The sequence below is a fragment of the Lepidochelys olivacea genome, assembly GCF_965140295.1.
Source record: "Lepidochelys olivacea isolate rLepOli2 genome assembly, chromosome: 3".
Classification (NCBI taxonomy): Eukaryota; Metazoa; Chordata; order Testudines; family Cheloniidae; genus Lepidochelys; species Lepidochelys olivacea.
This window is the reverse complement of record NC_140413.1, coordinates 60,247,421-60,267,295: the sequence shown is the minus strand read 5'-3', so window position 1 is coordinate 60,267,295 and position 19,875 is coordinate 60,247,421. Positions and strand designations below refer to the sequence as shown.

General features: G+C 38.5%; 1 protein-coding gene across 4 annotated transcripts in view; it reads right to left on the bottom strand.

The window, feature by feature from the left end:
- SENP6 (SUMO specific peptidase 6) overlaps nt 1–19,875 on the bottom strand; it is a 166,265-nt gene that overhangs the window by 101,046 nt on the left and 45,344 nt on the right. For 3 of the 4 annotated variants that reach the window (XM_084624521.1, XM_084624523.1, XM_084624524.1), the window contains exons 5-6: nt 16,310–16,411; nt 5,593–5,613 (exon numbers count right to left, since the gene is read on the bottom strand). In XM_084624521.1, coding sequence (XP_084480647.1) covers nt 5,593–5,613; nt 16,310–16,411 — 123 coding nt within the window. The remainder of the gene's footprint in view (nt 1–5,592; nt 5,614–16,309; nt 16,412–19,875) is intronic. The other variant, XM_084624522.1, reaches the window with a different exon arrangement.

Here is a 19,875-nt window from a genome sequence, read left to right as displayed (position 1 = left end):
TTTATCATACATCCGATGAAGTGAGCTGTAGCTCACGAAAGCTTATGCTCAAATAAATTTATTAGTCTCTAAGGTGCCACAAGTACTCCTTTTCTTTTTACTGTTTATCTACAATGCCTTCTGGCACCCTTTTTACCAAACAACTACACCAAACATCCATATCTTATAGTGTTGGGTGGCGGCAGTTTGATGATAGCATTATGCAGTAGGGATGGTTGAAGGAGTAGTTTGATAAGATTGTGGCATGTACATATGGATGCTGTGATAATTTAGGATTTGTGCATGGGGATGAAGAGGAGAGAACATGTAATGGTATGTACCTTAACTTTTTTATTTCTTTGCTTCTGTGTCTGTAACAAGTATGTTTGTGTAGCAACTCTGTTTCAAAGTGTGTGTTTTAATATGTATGTAAACTGAACAAAAAGTAAGTTTTACACATTTACAAAAATTGTGTGGGTTTTTTGTTTGACTTGTTTTGGTAGAAATTAAAAAAAGTCAAAAGATTCACAGCATAACCAAAACAGTTAAGGTGCAATTCTGTAAAGCAAAAGCATATGCGAGATGTCACTTGGCATTATGTAGCTAGCTTGCTGTACCTTTAATATTTCATTTATCACTAACATTAGCAATAACTAGAACTATTATGTACTAATGCAGTATAGGAGATATAAAAGTATAAAACCATTTTGCTACTGGGATGATTCAAGCCTATTACAATTTTATTTTAACAATCCCCTCATCTCAACAACCAGAACATGCCTTGGCTTGTGTCATATATTTGACATTCTGTTGAATTCAGATATTTAAATACTATCAAATAGTTTTGCAAACAGTAGAGTACAGGCTTAGTACAAGTATTAGATACGTATATACACACACACACACACCCCTAAGAAATCAAAGGCTTTTTAAGTGCTGGACCAAGCTACTTAGTGTGACAATTCAAAATCTCTGCACACAGTTTAAGTATACTGTAATTATTTTTTGGAAAAAAATTAGATCTCTTACGCTTCCTCCATTTTCAACTTTTCTTGACCAATCTTCATACACAGTTGACAATGCACAGTAAATTCAGCAGATGAAATAGCAATTTACCTTGGCATATTCATACTTCTGATGAAACACATTTTAAAATTTGTATGGCATCACTGAACTCACGTTTCACATCATATATTGTTGAACAATAATTAAAAGTAAGTTGAACACTAAAATTACGTTCAACAGCATACTGCACACTCCCTAACTTAAGCTTTGCACTCAGCCAAGGCAAGGCACCATCAAGCTTGCTCACTGTCACGTTTCAAGGTACTGGACAGTTATATCTAGTCTTCTGCAATTACAACAATCACAAAACAATAGCCAAAAGCAAACATGTCCAAAATTGCATGTAGAATGAAAAAACAGAAAAGAAGCCCAGACTGACAATTATGCAAAGGTGCCAGTGTAAGAGGCTGCCTTCCTTCTTTGCAGCACAAGAGCCTGATGGCAGTCCTTTGCTTATTTGTTTATAATGAGAATAAACTATTGGGGGCGGGTGGGTGGGGGAGTGGAAGAGAAGAAGAGAGGAAAATCACTTAGAAGCATCACCTTAACCTTTTCCAAAATTTTAAGGCTAACTGTGCATAATCGGTCTCTTACTGATAGTGTACAAGTGACAAGTAGAAGAGGGGGAGACGGGTATGAGAAAACAACATTGCGTTAAGAAAACAAGAACATATTTCACACAGTACTAGTAGTACATTAATGGATATACTTCCTAAATTTCTAACCTTCCTCAAACAGAAGACATCAGCAAAAAGGTATTCTGAAATAGTTGGTTTTTTCCACATCCTTTTTTATTGAAACATTCTATATTTTTCAGAAGTTTAAGAGTAGAGATTTTAGCCATAAACAAAATTAGAGGCGCCACCATATCTTAATTCCCGAAAGGCCTACATGGGTATGTCTACACTGCAATAAAAACCAAACACGCACATACACTGCGGCAGCAAGTCTGAGAATCCAGCTCAACTGACTCCGAATTGCAGGGCTTGAGCTGCAGGGCTTAAAATAGCAGTGTAGACATTCAGGCTTGGGCTGGAGCCCACGCTCTAAAATTCTGCAAGGAGGAGGGTCTCAGAGTCCGGGCTCCAGCCCAAGCCTTAATATCTACACTGCTATTTTTTTTAGCCCTGCAGCTCAAGCCAGTTGACCTGAACTCTGAGACTTATTGCCGTGTTTTTTTTTTTCATTGGAGTGTACACATATCCCTTGATTACGACAGCCTTATGTTTCTTCATAATGAAGCTCAGCCTCAAAGAAATTTAAAAGTCCTGGCTTTCATTTCTCTCCCAGGTTGTTGTGGGCTTTCAAGTTCCTGTCATGTGGTTTTGGAGTGTTATTAACATGATGAAACATAAAATAATCTCCTCTCTCGGTTCATCTTCTCAGCAGAATTCAGTTAAATTTGCTGAGTCTAACAGGTCTAAGATCTAAAATACAATCAATACATTTCTTCATAAATATAAACAGAACTTATTACACTCGAGCTCCAAATATTCACATGCCTCACTCTCATTTTTTCCCTATCAAAGATACCAAGGGGGATGTTTGTAGCCGTCTGTCCCATCAACAGAATTAGTTATTGAACCTTGTTTGCATTACATGCATGCCAGCAACTCCAGATCTATATCACTCATGCAAACCTCAGAATGATGACAGAATTTTTTTAAAACTGTCCTATCTATTCATTAGGCGTTTTATTTTACTATTTTGTCTTTCACTGAAATAAAGGATGTGTTAAGCTTATTGCTGATGTGTAAAGATTTGAGAAGTGCTCAAATGTATTCCGTTCAGGCCTGGCTTCCCATCTATCTCAGAAAAGTGGCATCTGAGGAACAACAACAGAGAGCATGGCAAAAAAATCTTGAACTGCTTCAAATCAGTCTAAACAACCCTCACACACCTAAAAAGCCGTACAGGAGAATAATAAAACAATAACTGAAAGCTTTTAGAGCTGGTAAAACAAAGGTTACATGTGACCAGGAGGTTTACTTACAGCATACTTGAACACCAGCAGATTTGACTCCACCACAGTAGAGCAGAAAATTTTAAACAGGTGGTACATTTTCACTGTGTGGTTTCCATTTTAGGTTTTGCTCTCAACTAACCATTTAAGAACTAAACAATGTTTGATATACAAAAACACAACTTGAAAGACATGTCTTATGACCTGCCAAAGAAAGCATTCACAAATATATTTTTTTTAAACTTCTGAGGCAAATTCCTCCTTCCTGTTCAATCCAGTTTATAAATCTCAAGCCAGTCATCTTCAATTTTGAAGTGGCATCAAGGGCATGTCAAATAGCAGGTACAACACTCTGCTTTGAGTATATTTCCTGCAGGTCCCACTGGAGGTAGCCAATGAACTGTTCCAAAAAGGAATATGCAAATTTCTCTTGATAATAAGAGCCCTAAAAATAATTCTATGAGCTCCACATTTATCCACAAGAATTATTAACAGGTTCCAGACACTGGGAATTCAATTCATTTGAGATTTTCCATTTATTTACTTATTTAACAAACAAGAACTTTGATTTCTGTTCCCTCAAGTAGAAGGAGAATAACCAATATTTGAGGGAAACAATCCAGAGATGAAGCAACACAGGAAAATAGCGGATAACATGGACTGAATATCAAGCTCTCCCTGGAACAAGGAAGGCAAAATAATAGCCCACTCTGTTCAGTGGCAGGGTATGGAACATGCTGCCCCTTGGCCACTTCCTAGCCATCTAAATGATTTGTTCTTCCGGGATACTCTCAGATTTCATGTTTCACCTCAGCCAGAAGAAAACAGTCAAGGAGGGCTTTTAGCTTTCAGAGCATATGCTTTTGGTGTGGAATTTCTGTCCAAGAAGCTTTAGTCTTGCCTGACATGTCCCTGCTGTTGTAGTCACCCCTCATACCTATGTTTCATCTCATACATAGAGTAACCAGGGATTAATGTTTTGGAGAGTAGATTGCAAAGTCAGATTCTGAGGCTGAATTTCTGCCCCAAATGGCTTACGGCTCAGCAGCCATGTTGTTGGAAAATAGAGAAAAAGAAGCATGGCTCACAGAACCAAACCAAGAGCCCCTATGATCTTAGTCTGGGACCCACTACACTCAAAGGGCTTGTTCCCCTGTGGTCTCTTGTTCCCCAAAATAATCTCATTACCTGAAGGGAACTGGATACAGGGGGAAAAACAACTGGGAAAAGCTCCTGCCTGGAGCAAGGGAGAGGAAGAACTGTGTTTCTCCAAGGCCTGCTCCATGATTTTTTCCACAGTGCTGGGGGGAGACAAAGCCCCTACCAACTTTATATGTCTATGGAGCCTAGTTGCTGGTAGTGGTTCTTAGTAGCATTTAACAGAAGCTGCTGTTTCACTTTTGCAAAAAACAAAAAAAAAACCTAGGGGCTGTGACCTTGTGCACAATTTATTCTTCTGACAATCCCTACTGTGCCTGAATCAAACACTAACAGGATAATAACTGATTCTTTAAAATCCACACACTATAAAATTGAAAAAAAAAAATCATGAACATTTAAAAAATTAAAAAACAAGAAAAAGTTGTAAAACTCCTTATGAGGTTAAAATATGAGGGCCAAGGCTGATATGTCAGCATCCCTTTAAATTTTAATTTTGGAAAGTAAAAGAAAGCACAATATTATACCATTGATTTACAGTCAATCCACTAAATCCTGAATTTCCAAAGAAAACTACTTTAAACAGTTATGTAAATTATTTTCAATTTTAGTTCAATATTAAATGTACAGTTTAATCATAATTTAACTTTAATATAAAGCTTATACTGCCATGTAACAGAAAAGAATTACTTTCTTGTGGAATAAATGACATCAGATGTCAAAGGATGTCAGATGTCTGATTGGTTTTAATAAAGTATTCGAAATGAACAAAATATTTACATCTATTTGTATACTTAAACTATATAAAAGAATATTAACAGAAACCAGCATTTTCCAAGTAACATGAAATATGTGACATGGCAAACTTTAGTGTTTCCACACAAATACATGAAACAACAGCACCAAATCAGCTTTAATAGTAGATTTCTTTCTTTGCTCTGTTTTGGTTAATTGTTCTAATTTGTATATTTAATGAATAAAAATTATATGACTATATTTAGAATGAAATTCAAACTCTATTCAAAGCTACGAGATTGCTAGAAAACTAAAAAATAGCTTAACACTTTGTTAGAAACCAGATAGCAATAGCTCTCCTGCAATATCAAAACACTTAAAATTAACTTCCAAGTTTCCACAGAAAACTGAAGTTAATCTTTTTTTCTGTATATCTATATGCATGTTTCTGTATGCGAATGTACCCAGTACACTGTCCACATTAAAAAGGCAATCAGTGCCTATAGCTGAATATAAAAAGGTACTGTTTGTATTCCATGTTCTTTTCATAAAATAGCTCACAGGCAGCAGAGCTGACCATGATTTTACAGATAATTCTTTAGCTAGTATTGATAGGGTAATCATTCAGTTAACTTACTTATTTCTCATTTCCATGCTCATTTCCATGTTCATTTCATCAACATTAAACTTACCTTTCCTTTCGGTCCAGATTGCTTAAAAATATGAAAAAAAGAGAAAAACATAAGATGCAAAGCCCCACATTTGTTGCACATCACTCAAGTTTTAATAGTTATCAAATATAAACTACCACCAATTGGTCACTTCTTGAACTCATGTTGCAATACTTTTCTAATTAAAAGTTAAAAATATTGACCGCATTTTAACAGCAGTAAATACAAACATAATTAACTTTATTCCTCAAACCAGCAAAAGTCAGTGGGCAAAGTTTTATACTGACATGCACCCTGTTCAATCTCAAATAATTTCATTAAATTTGAGTTAAGACTGGTAATCTGCTTTAAATCACTCCATTGTAGACTGCATGACAGAATAAATTAAAATAGAGCTTTGCTCTGGACTTCCCACTGGACTATCACGGAAAATAAAAGTCTACAGGTTTACCATTTATTTGCATTTTTAGGCAGCAATCCAATCCTATCTATTCAAAATATTTTTTTAAATAAGTATTTAGATTGAGAAAATGTAATATTCACAAGTGAAAAAAAAATTAGTTACATATTTTCCAGAGTCTACATGTGACCAGATACTTGAGAGAGGAAAGTGACAGAACAGCTCTCCTCATATCCAAAAGCAGGGGCAAGGAAGAAGCTCTAAATATATCAGACACTCAGGGTAAATCTACACTGCCATTAAAAACCCACTGACTCTTGCTTATGGGGCTCAGGCAAGAGCTGTTTAATTGCAGTGTAGATGTTCAGGCTCTAGGTGCCTACAAAGTGGAAGGGTCCCAGAGCTCAGGCTGTAGCCCAAGCCAGAAAGTTATCACCAAGTTAAACAGTCCTGTAGCCCAAGCCCTGCAAGCCTGAATCAGTTGGCACAGGCCAGCTGCAGTTGTCTTATTGCCTTATGGTCTTATTTTCAGAAGTGTTTTATTTAAAGCTAATAGGAGCTGGAGGTGCTCAAAACTTCTGGAAGTCAGACCCTTAGTACACAAGGTTGATATGCAAGGTAGGGGACCCAAAGCCTAGTCTAAGATATTGCCTTGAGAGAACACGCCCTTCTTTTTTTTTTTTTAAATTCCGCCCCTACTTTTCAGTCACCAGCAATGGGGAGTCTATTGAGCTTTTCACCAGGGTGTTGTCCGTGATCATGCTGTCCCACCCACTTTCCATAATCCTTCATATTAACTCAGAATCCAGAACGCCACATATGTAAGGACAGAAGAAATCTTCCTGAATGTGTAATATGATGCATACAACAGATAATGCTTTGTTTGCCTATTATATATCTTTTTAGTGTAACATGCCTAAAGAAAAAAGGAATAAAAGATTACTTTGATTTTGTACACTTCAGGGGAGAGAGAGAGAGAGAGATTGATTCCAGAATACAGACAAGCATCAAACACAGGCACTGCCTTAAGAAATCACCCCATTAAGCTCATGCAATAAAATCTGGTTGAGACATGTAGCATATACATGCTATTCCAATCCTGAATCTCAGAAGAATCTGCCAGAATGGTTCAAAATACAGTGGCGTTCATTATTTGAAATAATATTAACAAGAGAACAGAGCTGAAATGAACCACAAAACTAGTTCTGCTTATGATACAATCTAGATTTAAAAATATAGGTCTTCAGAAATGACATGCTAGGGAATTCTACGAGGAAATTATACAGTGTAGGGCTGTCATGAGGTTTTTACTTTCAAGTTCCCAATGCTATTTTACTTGAATCAAACTTCGTAAGGTACATTAAGGGACCTTAATCTGGCACATGCACATACTATTTGGCTACATGTATGGTAAAACTAGAATAAGAGAGGCTAGAGGTCAGAAGGAACCATTCTGATACTCTAGTCTGACCTCCCATATAACACAGGCCATAGAATTTCCCCAAAATAAATTTTAGAGCTTATCTTTTAGAAAAACATCCAATTCTGATCTAAAAATTGTTAGTGATAAAGAATACACCATGACCCCTAGCAAACTGTTCAAATGGTAATCACTCTCACTGTAAAAGATCTATTTCCAATCTGAATTTGTCTAGCTTCATCTTCCAGCCACTGAATTGTTTTATACCCTTCTCTGCTGGAGTGAATAATCCATTGTTAAATATTTGTTCCCCATGTAGATACACAAATTGCAATCAAATCACCTTTTAGCTAAGCTAGATTGAGCTTCTTGCGTTTATTACTATAGGCATATTTTCTAATCCTTTAATCAGTCTCAGGGCTCTTCTGTGAGCCCTCTCCAATTTATTAACAACCTTCTTGAATTGGGGCACCAAAAATGGACAGTATTCCAGCAGCAGTCATTCCAGTGCCAAATAGAGAGACAGAATCACTTATCTTCTCTACTAGAGATTCCCTGTTTAAACATTCCAGGATCTCATTAGCTCTTCTGTCCACAGTATCATAATGGGAACTCATGTTCAGACGATCATCCAGATGTATCATCTGATCATCCTTCAGAATCACTGCTTCCCAGGATAGAGTCCCCCATCCTGTAAGCATGGCCTACCTGCTTTGTTCTTAGATATAATACATTTATATTTAGCCATATCAATACTTATATTGTTTGCTCTCACTCAGTTTCCAAGCAAGCCAGATCACTCTGAATCAGTGACCTATCCTCTTCATTATTTACCACTCCCCAATGATGGTCTCATCTGTAAATTTTATCAGTGATAGTTTTGTTTTCTTCCAGGTTATTGATAAAAACATTAAATAGCGTAAGGCCAAGAACCAATCCCTTTGGGACTCCACTGGGAAAACACCCGCTTGATGACGATTTCCTGCTTACAATTACATTGAGAACTATCAGTCTGCCAGTTTCTATAATTTGTGATGTTAATTTTATACTGTTCTACTTTTAACCAAAATGTCATGCAGTACAAAGTAAAATGGCTTATAGAAAGTAAAAGAATTGAACATCAACTCTATTATCTTTATCACCCAAACGGTTATATCTCACCAAAAAGACAAATTAATTTGACAAGATCTATTTTCAGTAAACCACGTTTATTTGCATTAATTACATTACCCTCCTTTAGTTCTTTATTAAACAAGTCCGGTATCAGCAACTCCACTGTGTTTCCCAGGATCTGTATCAGGCTGACAGCCCTATGAATTATCCATGTCATCCTGTCAACATTTTTTAAAGATTGGAAGACAGCTAATGTGCATGCCTTCTGGAGTTTCCCCGCTGCTTCAAAACTTACTGAAAACAACCTTAACTATCCAGTAAGCTCCTCTGCCAACTCTTTTGAAACCTCTGGATAAAAGTTATCTGGATTGGCTGATTTAAAAATGTTTGTCCTTATTAGCTTGTGTTTAACATTCATTCCCCTAGTATTTCTCAAGGAAAGAGCATATGAGGAGACTATCACCCCAAATTCAGAACAGAAATATGTACTGAACACATCTACCTTTTCTGCATTATCGATAATTCGATCATTTCCATCTACTAATGGACTAATACCAGCACCAGGAGTCTTTGTTCCTAATATAACTTTTAAAACACTGACGCCCTTAACTCTGCAGGCCATAGATTTCTCCTTGGTCTCATCACTTTTCTATAATTCATAAATTTTGATTCATATTCATTACTGTCAACTTCCCTTTTCTTCCATTAGGTTATATTTAATTTATTTATTTATTTTAAATAGCAGTCTTCACTTCCCCTCTAAACCAAGTTGATTGTTTAACCAGCACAGCCTTCTTCCTGATTGTGGCTTTTTTGGACATCTATAAGGTGTTCTTAAGTGATTAAGCCCTGGCTGGGATGATTTAATTGGAGATTGGTCCTGCTTTTGAGCAGGGGGTTGGACTAGATGACCTCCTGAGGTCCCTTCCAACCCTGATATTCTATGATTCTATGATTCCCAATCATTCACATTTTTTTGATTAAATTCTTCCTCCCAGATGATTTGACTCTTAATTGTTTTCAGCGTTGTGAAATTGGCCTTGATAAACACACACACACAAAGCTATGTTATCCAGCACTTTATCAACCAGAAAGCTCTATTAACTGGCATTTCCAATATCTCCCAATACAACTCTTCAATCTAGTAACCGGGACCAGTATACTGCCCCAGGAGGTCATGCAGTTGCACATGCTACATTCTATTTTTTTTGCAAAAGAGGCAGAAGACAAGTCAGCAAGTTGATATTAGGGATTTATTCAAAAAAGCAGCTTCCAGGGTGTTCATCCCAATCTCATACACCTTCTACATCTACGATGATAATTGCTGTTGATAATGATGACCCTGAGGTGCCTTCTGAACCATCGATTAAATTATGTTCAATACAGTTTTACTGTTAAGTGTATTTTTAGTGATCTGGATGTACACCATGCACTGCCCATAGTGATACGTAGTGTCAAAAGATAACCTGCTGTATAGAAAACTTTACCTGTATACACTTAAGTGCTTCAAGAAACCTACAACTCTCCAGTGCAGTACTACTACTGGATTGGTGAGTACCTGTTTACTATTTTATACTTTACTCGTTTTATTGTATTCTAAATTCTTTGAAAATTGGTATTCCATTGGTAAGTATACCTCATAGTTAACTGGAATTTTTGACTAACCTCCTATTCCTCCAGCATGCCGGATGACAAATCTTTTACTGTATTACTGGTCTGAACTTTATTCTTCTTGCACATTGGTAACTCTGATCAAGTCACGATCACTTGTGTCTGAGACATCATCTGCATCAACCAGCTTACGTTGACCTAACTCTTTAAGCATCTAGAATGTCACTCCTGCCAGTGTAACTCGCCCACTACACCAATTTAATAACTCCAAAAGAGGTGTAGAGTCAATATCAATGTAGTTAGGCTGATGCAGTGTCAGTGCAAACACTGTGTTGCTTATATCTACTGTTGCTGCCTTTCAGAAGCCCCACTATTCCCCACACTGCCAGTTAAGTAGGTGCAAGTGCTTCTGGCGAGGATGCACACCTCCGATGCAAGGAGAGTAATGCAGACATGCAAAAGCGATTTAGTTACTGTGCTGGCTGAACGTTGACGTAACTTAGGCTCAGGTGGCAGAGATAAAAATAGCAGTGTAAATGCTCCCTTTTGGGCTCCAGTCCAGATTCTGAGACCCTCCCTCATGTCAGGTTCCACCACGCAGGCTGGAATATCTAACGTTGCTATTTTTAGTCCCACAGTCCAAACCAGAGTGAACAGACCCAGGCTCTGAGACTCAATGCCTCAGGGTTTTTTGTTTTTGCAGTGTGGATATACCCTAAAGCTCCTTTGAAAATTCCAGCCTTAGATGCCAAAGGTAAATCATAGAATCTCAGAATCATAGAATACCCGGGTTGGAAGAGACCCCAGGAGGTCATCTAGTCCAACCCCCTGCTCAAAGCAGGACCAATCCTAAACTAATTCATCCCAGCCAGGGCTTTGTCAAGCCTGACCTTAAAAACCTCAAAGGAAGGAGATTCCACTACCTCCCTAGGTAACGCATTCCAGTGCTACACCACCCTCCTAGTGAAGTTTTTCCTAATATACAACCAAAACCTCCCCCACTGCAACTTGAGACCATTACTCCTTGTTCTGTCATCTGCTACCACTGAGAACAGTCTAAATCCAACCTCTTTGGGACCCCCTTTCAGGTAGTTGAAAGCAGCTATCGAATCCACATTCATTCTTCCCTTCTGCAGACTAAATAATCCCAGTTCCCTCAGCCTCTCCTCATAAGTCATGTGCCCCAGCACCCTAATCATTTTCTTTGCCATCCGCTGGGACTCTTTCCAATTTTTCCATATCCTTCTTGTAGTGTGGGGCCCAAAACTGGACACACTACTCCAGATGAGGCCTCACCAATGCCCAACAGAGGGGAATGATCGTGTCCCTCGATCTCCTGGCAGTGCTCCTACTTATACAGCCCAAAATGTCATTAGCCTTCTTGGCAACAAGGGCACAGCGCTGATTCATATCCAGCTTCTCATCCACTGTAATCCCTAGGTCCTTTTCTGCAGAACTGCTGCCTAGCTACTCGGTCCCTAGCCTGTAGCAGTATGGGATTCTTCCATCCTAAATGCAGGACTCTGCACTTGTCCTTGTTGAACCGCATCAGATTTCTTTTGGCCCAATCCTCCAATTAGCCTAGGTCCCTCTGTATCCTACCCCTTCTCTCCACTGTGTCTACCACTCCTCCCAGTTTAGTGTCATCTGCAAACTTGCTGAAGGTGCAATCCACGTCATCCTCCAGATCATTAATGAAGATACTGAACAAAACTGGCCCCCGGACCGACCCATGGAGCACTCCACTTGATACTGGCTACCAACTAGACATGGAGCCATTGATCACTACCCGTTGAGCCCGATGATCTAGCCAGCTTTCTCTCCACCTTATAGTCCATTCATCCAGCCCATACTTCTTTAACTCGCTGGCAAGAGTACTGTGGGGAACTGTATCTAAAGCTTTGCTCAAGTCAAGGAATAATACGTCCACTGCTTTCCCCTCATCCACAGAGCCAGTTATCTCATCATAGAAGGCAATTAAGTTAGTCAGGCATGACTTGCCCTTAGTGAATCCATGCTGACAGGTTACACTGTACTCAAATCAGTCAGGTTACATTGTTATTCGCAGATGTTGGAGCCAATCACACTCAAGAAAGTATGACATTATTTCCTGGCTGTAACACACACACAATCTTCATCCTGCAGTCATCTGCCTGTTATTTAGTACAAGTGAAGGCAAATAGCACCAATAAGAAATGGACTTGAAATATAATTTTTGGATATGCATAAAAAAATCAAAAATCAAAATCACTAAAATCAAATTATTTAAATAGCTAATCTACTGGTGTGTCAATTAATTTTGCACAGGTGCACTTACAAATGAGCTATTTTTGCTTAAACCTATAGGTCTGTAGTTGGCAACATAAGACAGCATAAGGAGAAATTTGATGTCACATCAGGACCAGGATTACAGTATAGGCACTTTAGGTCTATGCCTAGGGATGGTTTCACAATAAAGTTTAACAGGGTATATTTTAGAAAACCTCAATTAAATTAAGACTGATACTAAAGAATCCAAGAAAGCACCCTGTGACATGTCCTTGTTTACTTTAAAAAATGTTCTACTGACTTCTGTAGATATTATGTAACTGCTTTCATTAATGTGACCTGTGTTAACTGATCTTTGTCTTTCTGCAGACAACTGAAACAGCTGGAGTGTTTTGAACTGCTCCATGTCTCTCAGTGGAGCACTCATTTTAAGACCAGATGCTCTGGGGGTTCCCCTCTCCCACTGCCCCATCCCCAAACAGAAAACTGCATGTGGCAGGAAAAGAGTCAGGTGGACTTGGCCCACCCACACAAACAGACATACCCTGATTTCTAGGTTAATTACTGGAGGAGGCGCCACCAGCCCCCTTCTGCCACTTGTGCCTCTAGAAGAGAAGAGGGGAGCAGACCCCTATACTGCCATGCTTGCTAGTACCAGGGGGACAGAGGCCCTGTGCCAGCGCACTTTACGTAGGGAGGACCACCCTCAATAATACAACTCCAAGAGGGGGCAGGAACAGTGTGTGGAACACAAAATTAAAAACTCTCCGTGGCCACCTTACTTAATCACACCATTTAGTCAGCCATGTTATACATGGGTTAGGAGTAAAAGAAAAAAAAAAAACAAGATGGGATGGAAAAAGGGATGTGATTAAGGACCTACATCTGATGCGACAACCACACCAATCAGAAGTGAACTGAATTATTTGCAGGGTAACAGAGGAATAAGGACGGGGAAGGGAGGACAGCTATGGAAGGAAGCACTCACGTGGCAACATTGTAAATCTGAGAAACTCGCAGATAAAAAAAGATAGCACTGGAATGGAGAGACCGTGGACAGAAGAACTTCTTAAAGCATCTCTTTAACTCTTATATTTCTGTAACACATTCACATATTTCAATAGCATGGTGGGTTGTTTGTTTTTTTTTTGGGGGGGGGGGGCAAGGGTGTTTGTTTTTTTAATTAATTGTAAAACAAAAAAAAAAGATAAAATGGCTATAGACACAAAATGCATATATGGTGTGCACTGGTGGACTAATTAGAAGGCCAGAAGGTAACATTGATCCAGTCTGAACTATAAACCACAATCGTAGGACTCCCTTGAATTAATTCCTGTTTGAATTAAAGCATATCTTTTAGAAAAACATGCAATCTTCATTTAAATACGTCCAATGATAGAGAATCCCTGGTGGTCTTAAGGATGCTCACCAGTATTGGAGAGCAGAGCTGTCCCTAGGGTACGGCAAATCGGGGTGACTACCCCAGACCCCACCCTGCGGTTTCTGAGGAGGTGGGCTGGGAGGTGAGGTGGGAGACGGGCAAGCGGGGGCGAGGAAGAGCACCCTTCCCAACCTTCCCCTTCCCACCCATTACCCCCATCACCTCCTGTGGGCCCTGCCAATCAGCACCTCCTCCACCTCCCTCTCCATCCCTCCCAGTGCCTATCACTGATCAGCTGTTTCGCAGCATCTAGAGACACTGGGGGGAGGAGTGAGGGTGCAGCACACTCGAGGGAGGGGGCAGAACTAGGCAGGGAAGAGGGGGGCAGAGGTGGAGTGGCAGCAGGGCTTGGGTGGAGTCATGGGGGAGCTCCCCCCGGCAGATAGAAACTCCGCACCAATGTCCCGGGCCCCACACCCCGCTAGGGACAGCCCTGCCGGAGGAAATAAGGAGTGAGGTCGTTCACATTTTTCTGATGTGACTTAGGTGGTATGTACATGCACCTCAATACATGATTAATTTAAAACAAATTATACAAACAGTAATATCACCAGTGGAAGACCTCATAAAAGCAATTCCCCACTATTTAATTTTCTGAAGTACTTACAGAATCTAGAGATGGACTAGATAACCTAATAGGTTTCTCCCATCTCCTGGCCAACACAGGGTTGTTCCCTATTGTACATTTACTATAGTTGGTTGTTTTGGTCCAACAGAGTTTTAAGTGTCCCAAGCAACAGGATTTCTACCATTTTCCTTAGACTATGCCAGTCAAACATATCTCATTAACAAGCTTACCCCTAATATTCTATTTAAGTATCTTCCTTTAATTTCATCTCATTACACCTTGCTATACCTCACCATTCCCAGCGTTTACATCTTACACATTTCTACATTATTTCCCACCATTTATTCCCTTAGCCAGGATCTATTATTTAGCTCTTTCCATCTTTACTCATAAAGACAAAACTCTTTCAAACACCCTAACTTCTGATGTTTTCTTTGAACATCCTTCAGTTAGTCAATATCTTTTATGGCACTCAGTAGCCCAGACCTGAACATAGTATTCCTGTTGCTTCTGTAGTAGGACCAAATACAGAGGGACTATGAGGCCTATGACATGAGACCTCTGCATATGCAGCCAAAAGTTATATTTTTGTTTTGTGCCTCTATCACTTTGCAAATTCATGCCTCACTTGCTGTCCACTATATCATCTTTTCTATTGCTATCATTTCTTCCCAGATTTCTAACTTCTGGTGAGGGTCCATACAATGTTTTCCCTTTAGAGGTATTATTAGCTTGCATTTTTTCAACTTAAAGCTCATTTAGTTATTTTCTGCTCATGTTTATAATGTAAGTCGTCCTCTTGATCTTCGCTGATGTTTGTAAATCTTCCTAATTTAACATCTACATTTTTCATTAACTTGATTTTTACTAGCTGTCCCAGACCATTAAGATAGCCATTAATATCAGACCTAGCAGATCCTTTGAGATTCCTCAGACACTTCCCTGCAACAAAACGATTTTGGTGGTTAGCATAACTTTAAGAAAAAAAAAAGGAGGAAGAAGGAGAAATAAAAAGACACGGTTAAGCTATTGGTTAGGAAGGTTGTTCTCTTAACAGCTTTCAACCCACGCACAATGGGTGCTACTACAAACAAAAAAAAAAACAAACAATGCATGTGTTCAATTCAATATTTGATTTTTAAAGGTCATAATTTTGTAGGAGACTTAACTGCATTTACTTACACTTCCCCTTTTCATCCTTTAAGACCCTACTCCTGCAAACACACACATGCATAACCTTGCTCATGAGCAGTCCCACTGAAGACACGTATTTCTCCAGTTATTTTGATGGCTGTTGTTTTTAAGGTTTATATGTCATAGTGAACTATTAAGTCTGCTGTATTTTTTTAAGCAATGTGACTTATATGACATCTCAGTACATTTGCTAGTGAATCGTTGCCAAGTGGCGGAAGAAACTGGAATTTTTATCAATTCAAGTGTTTGATTACACGAGCGTTTATTAAGTGACGTTCTATTATACATTATTTACAATTGCTTGACGTCTTTTTTATTTTTTAAATAGTTTCACTGTTAACTACTTTCCAGTTGAAAGGTTAGATTCCACAAAATGCTGTCAAATGAACTTTTTTTTTTTTTTTTTTTTTTTTTTAAAGTGAAGGGTTTGTTCACAATGAAGGTTAACAAGGTAAGCTTTTGGAGACCTTCACAATTCAATGAAGGCAGATATTAAAGGATCCAAAAAGTACTATCATGTCACACATCCCTGTTTACTTTAAAAATGTTTTCGGGACTGTGAAGACTACCATGTACGAATCTCAGCTGTGGGAAAACAAGACAGTATGAAAATTCTTTTAAAAACATAGCACTCTGAACCACTGCCACAAATGAGATGCACGGATGGGAAAGTGTGAGAGGATGACACGAGAATGATATACACGTTGGTTTCTTCAGTCTTACCTTTGGGCTGCTGTTTTTACTACTGGTATCTGTGCATGAGCATGGTGAAAATGTCTACCGTGCACTACGGTTCCTGGACAAGTTATATTCTGGGAATTTTCACTGTAAATATGATAGAAAGTAAGGTAAACAAAAGTTACAAAATTAACAAAACTGCAGAAACAATGAAAAAAGCTAAGAAATGTCATGTAGCTAATCAGTAACTAAAATAATATAATACTTAAATTACATAACTAGACTGGTTTGATAAAGAGGCAGCACAGTCAGAAATGAGGATTCTCAGCCTCTCCCAACTTCCGGGCCCATAAACCACACACAGCTTCTTCTTGTGGTTCACTGCTGTAATCTTTTGCAATGATATTCTATAATCCTTTGCAGTCACAAATGTCTAATTTGAAAACGTTATTAAAAAAAAATCTAACAAAAAATAGGAAACGTCCAGATTAATGTACACAGAACTGGTTTCAGAGTAACAGCCGTGTTAGTCTGTATTCGCAAAAAGAAAAGGAGTACTTGTGGCACCTTAGAGACTAACCAATTTATTTGAGCATGAGCTTTCGTCTCTCGTTCTAAACCTCGCCGTGCTGAAGTCTACTTCTGTGCCTGTAGGAGCATAAATGCCATATCAAAACAGCCCAGCATCCTATTGCTGACATTGGCCAGTACCAGACTCTTTAAAGGAAGGGACAAAAATCTGCATAATAGACCATTATAGACTATTCTGCCAAAAAGGAACATTTCTTCCTAACCTGAGGCAGCTCGTGGTTGGCTAAGATATACCTTTTATTTCATAATACCTAATGTTGACAAAAGCCTTTATTCAATGCTGATAAGCTCTTGGTCACAAAGTATTTTGTGGCCATGAGTTCCCCAAGTTAATTAGGCATTGTGTTCAAAAGGAATCTCTTTTTTTTTTTTAAATTTAGCTGCCTTCATTTTCATTCATTCCTTTGATTTTGTTTTTGTGGGGTTTTTTTTGTTTTAAGTCAGCGGTTCTCAAACTGGAGGTCAGTACCCCTCAAGAGGTCACATGGGGGGTCATGAGCTGCAAGCCTCCACCCTAAGCCCCGCTTTGCCTCCAGCATTTATAATGGTGTTAAATATACCAACAAGGGTTTTTAATATATAAGGAGGGTCACACTCAGAGGCTTGCTATGTGAAAGGGGTCACTGTACAAAAGTTTGAGAACCACTGTTAAGTCTTATGTTTCTTCCTACTTGTCTCTTTAAGCAGTCCTAATCTAGTCACTCTCCCCTTTGGAAGTTTTTTTATGACTAATCACCTGCTTATCTCTGGAGCTCTACCACCTTTGATATAATTATTTTAGAGAATTTAGCACAGCATTCATGATATGGGAAAATCATCACGTTTTATAATGGAATAATATTTTCCACTATTTTCTCCCCCCTCTTTATAAATCTTAGCATGATGAGTAATCAATATGCAATGGAAACCAAAAGAGTAGAGGTTTTCATTGAGTTGTCCACAATGATAAACTGCTTTTTTTTCCACAGCGATGAACTTTGATTTAGAATCCAATAATGTGAATGAGTAGTTCAAATTATTCCCTCCCATATACACATGAAGTTCATTGTTGACTAATGCGAGGTAATCAGTCACCACACATCATCAGTATTTACCTAGCTTTGTTCGGTCCTTTTCATATCATAGGATTCTTTTCATATCTTGACTTAAATAGTTTTGTGCAATCCACAAAAGTCTGACCTCACTATTCACTTCCCTTTCCAAATCATTAACATATTGAACACCGATTCGAATATCAATCCTGTGGACACCCCACTGTTACCCTCTGCCATACTTAAAATTGATCAGCTATTTCTACTCTTCATTTTCTGTCTGTTAGCCAGTTTTAATCCCTCAGAGTAGTTTGCCTCTCTCCCAGGCCTGCTTGGTTTTCCTTTTTAGCCTCATGAGGGACTTTGTGAAAGGTTTTTTCAAAGTCCAAATCAATGTCAACTAGGATCCCTTTATCTATTATTTGGTTCACATGCTCAAAGAACGCTCATAGATGCATAATTTTCATGCTGGTTTATACTTATTGTTTTGTTCATCTTAACTGTTTTTTCAGTCAATTTACTAAATACTGCAGGCAGGCTCACTGCTTCGTATTCCTCATCCAAGACCCCATTTATACACCTGATCTTTTGTTTTCTTTTATTAAGGCACCTCCTCTTTTGACATGTCAATCTCTGACAACACTTACCTGAAAAAAAGGAAAATCAGGGATAGCTATTTCCTTCCTGTCTTTTGTGGTAAAGATAGATACAAAGAAATTATGCTGCTTCACTTCAATATTATTACACAAATAAATCACTCCCTGGTAGTGCAATGGAGTCACCCATTCTTTCACATAGGCTTCCATCTTGTGATGCACTTACAGTATGTTATTAGAGTGGATCAGAAAATGTGCCTCTTTCAACAAAATTTTCTTTAAAAAAAACCCTGACAATGTTTTTATAAATTATGCAAAACAATGTTTCAATTTTTATTTCAAGATGAGTTTGATTTATTCTATATTTTACTTTCTAAACAAAACACTTCAACTGAGCCAAACCAGGGTTCTGTGATTGTTATTTTCAGAATTTTGTTTTGCACGAGATTTCAAAATTTTGTTTTGCTCTGCTCCGGAACAGGGAAAAAAAAAAAATCCAGATCCCACACAGCCCTCTATTTTGTTACTTTTTATATTTTTGTCTATTTGCTCTTCAAAACCCTTCTTTTCCCTTAACTTCCATATTACATTTTATTTGCTACAGTACATGGTCCTTTCTATTGACTTCGCTTGGGAAGTATTTCCATTTTATAAAGGGTAACTTTGTGGCTGAAACAACATATCATACCTTGCCATTTAGCCATAATACTGGGGTGGGACAGCATGACAAAATGTATGTGTGTCCACACCTCACATATCACTATCATAATAATCATTATGAAAAGTATGCCTTGTGAGGTACCATTTGAAAACTCATAATTTGCCAGTCATTGTCCTGATAAAATGTGTGTGACAACACTATATGAGAAAAGTTATAAGATTCCACTGTACAGTGTTATTAACACATTCCAAACTGAGGTTGGCAGGACAGGTTTGTCTCGAACAGAGGAATGTGTGTGCTCTGCTTAAGTTGCATTTAAGCAGTGAACAGAGCCATCAAGCAGGAAGGGAAACAAAGGACGCTCAAGTCAGTGAGGAAAAAGCAGCAGGGACATCCTTCCACATAGATTTGGTCTCCTGAATCTCGGCTGAACATGTTTTTCAATAAGGGGACTGACACTATAAAAAGGAGGAACAAATATAGCTAAGCACACCCTCTCTCTCCCTGCCCACCACATTCATGGCACCAGAAGCAACAAAGGAAGCATTTGTTGAATTCTGGGAGAAGGGATCCTGATCTAAGAAATTTGGTCAGTAATACTGCTGAAAGCATATGGTGAGAAAATTTGTTAAGTTAGGCACCGGTAGTATTTTAACTTCATTTTCTTGTAACCATTTCTGACTTTTATGCCTCATTACTTAAACTCACTTAAAATCTCTTTGTAGTTAATAC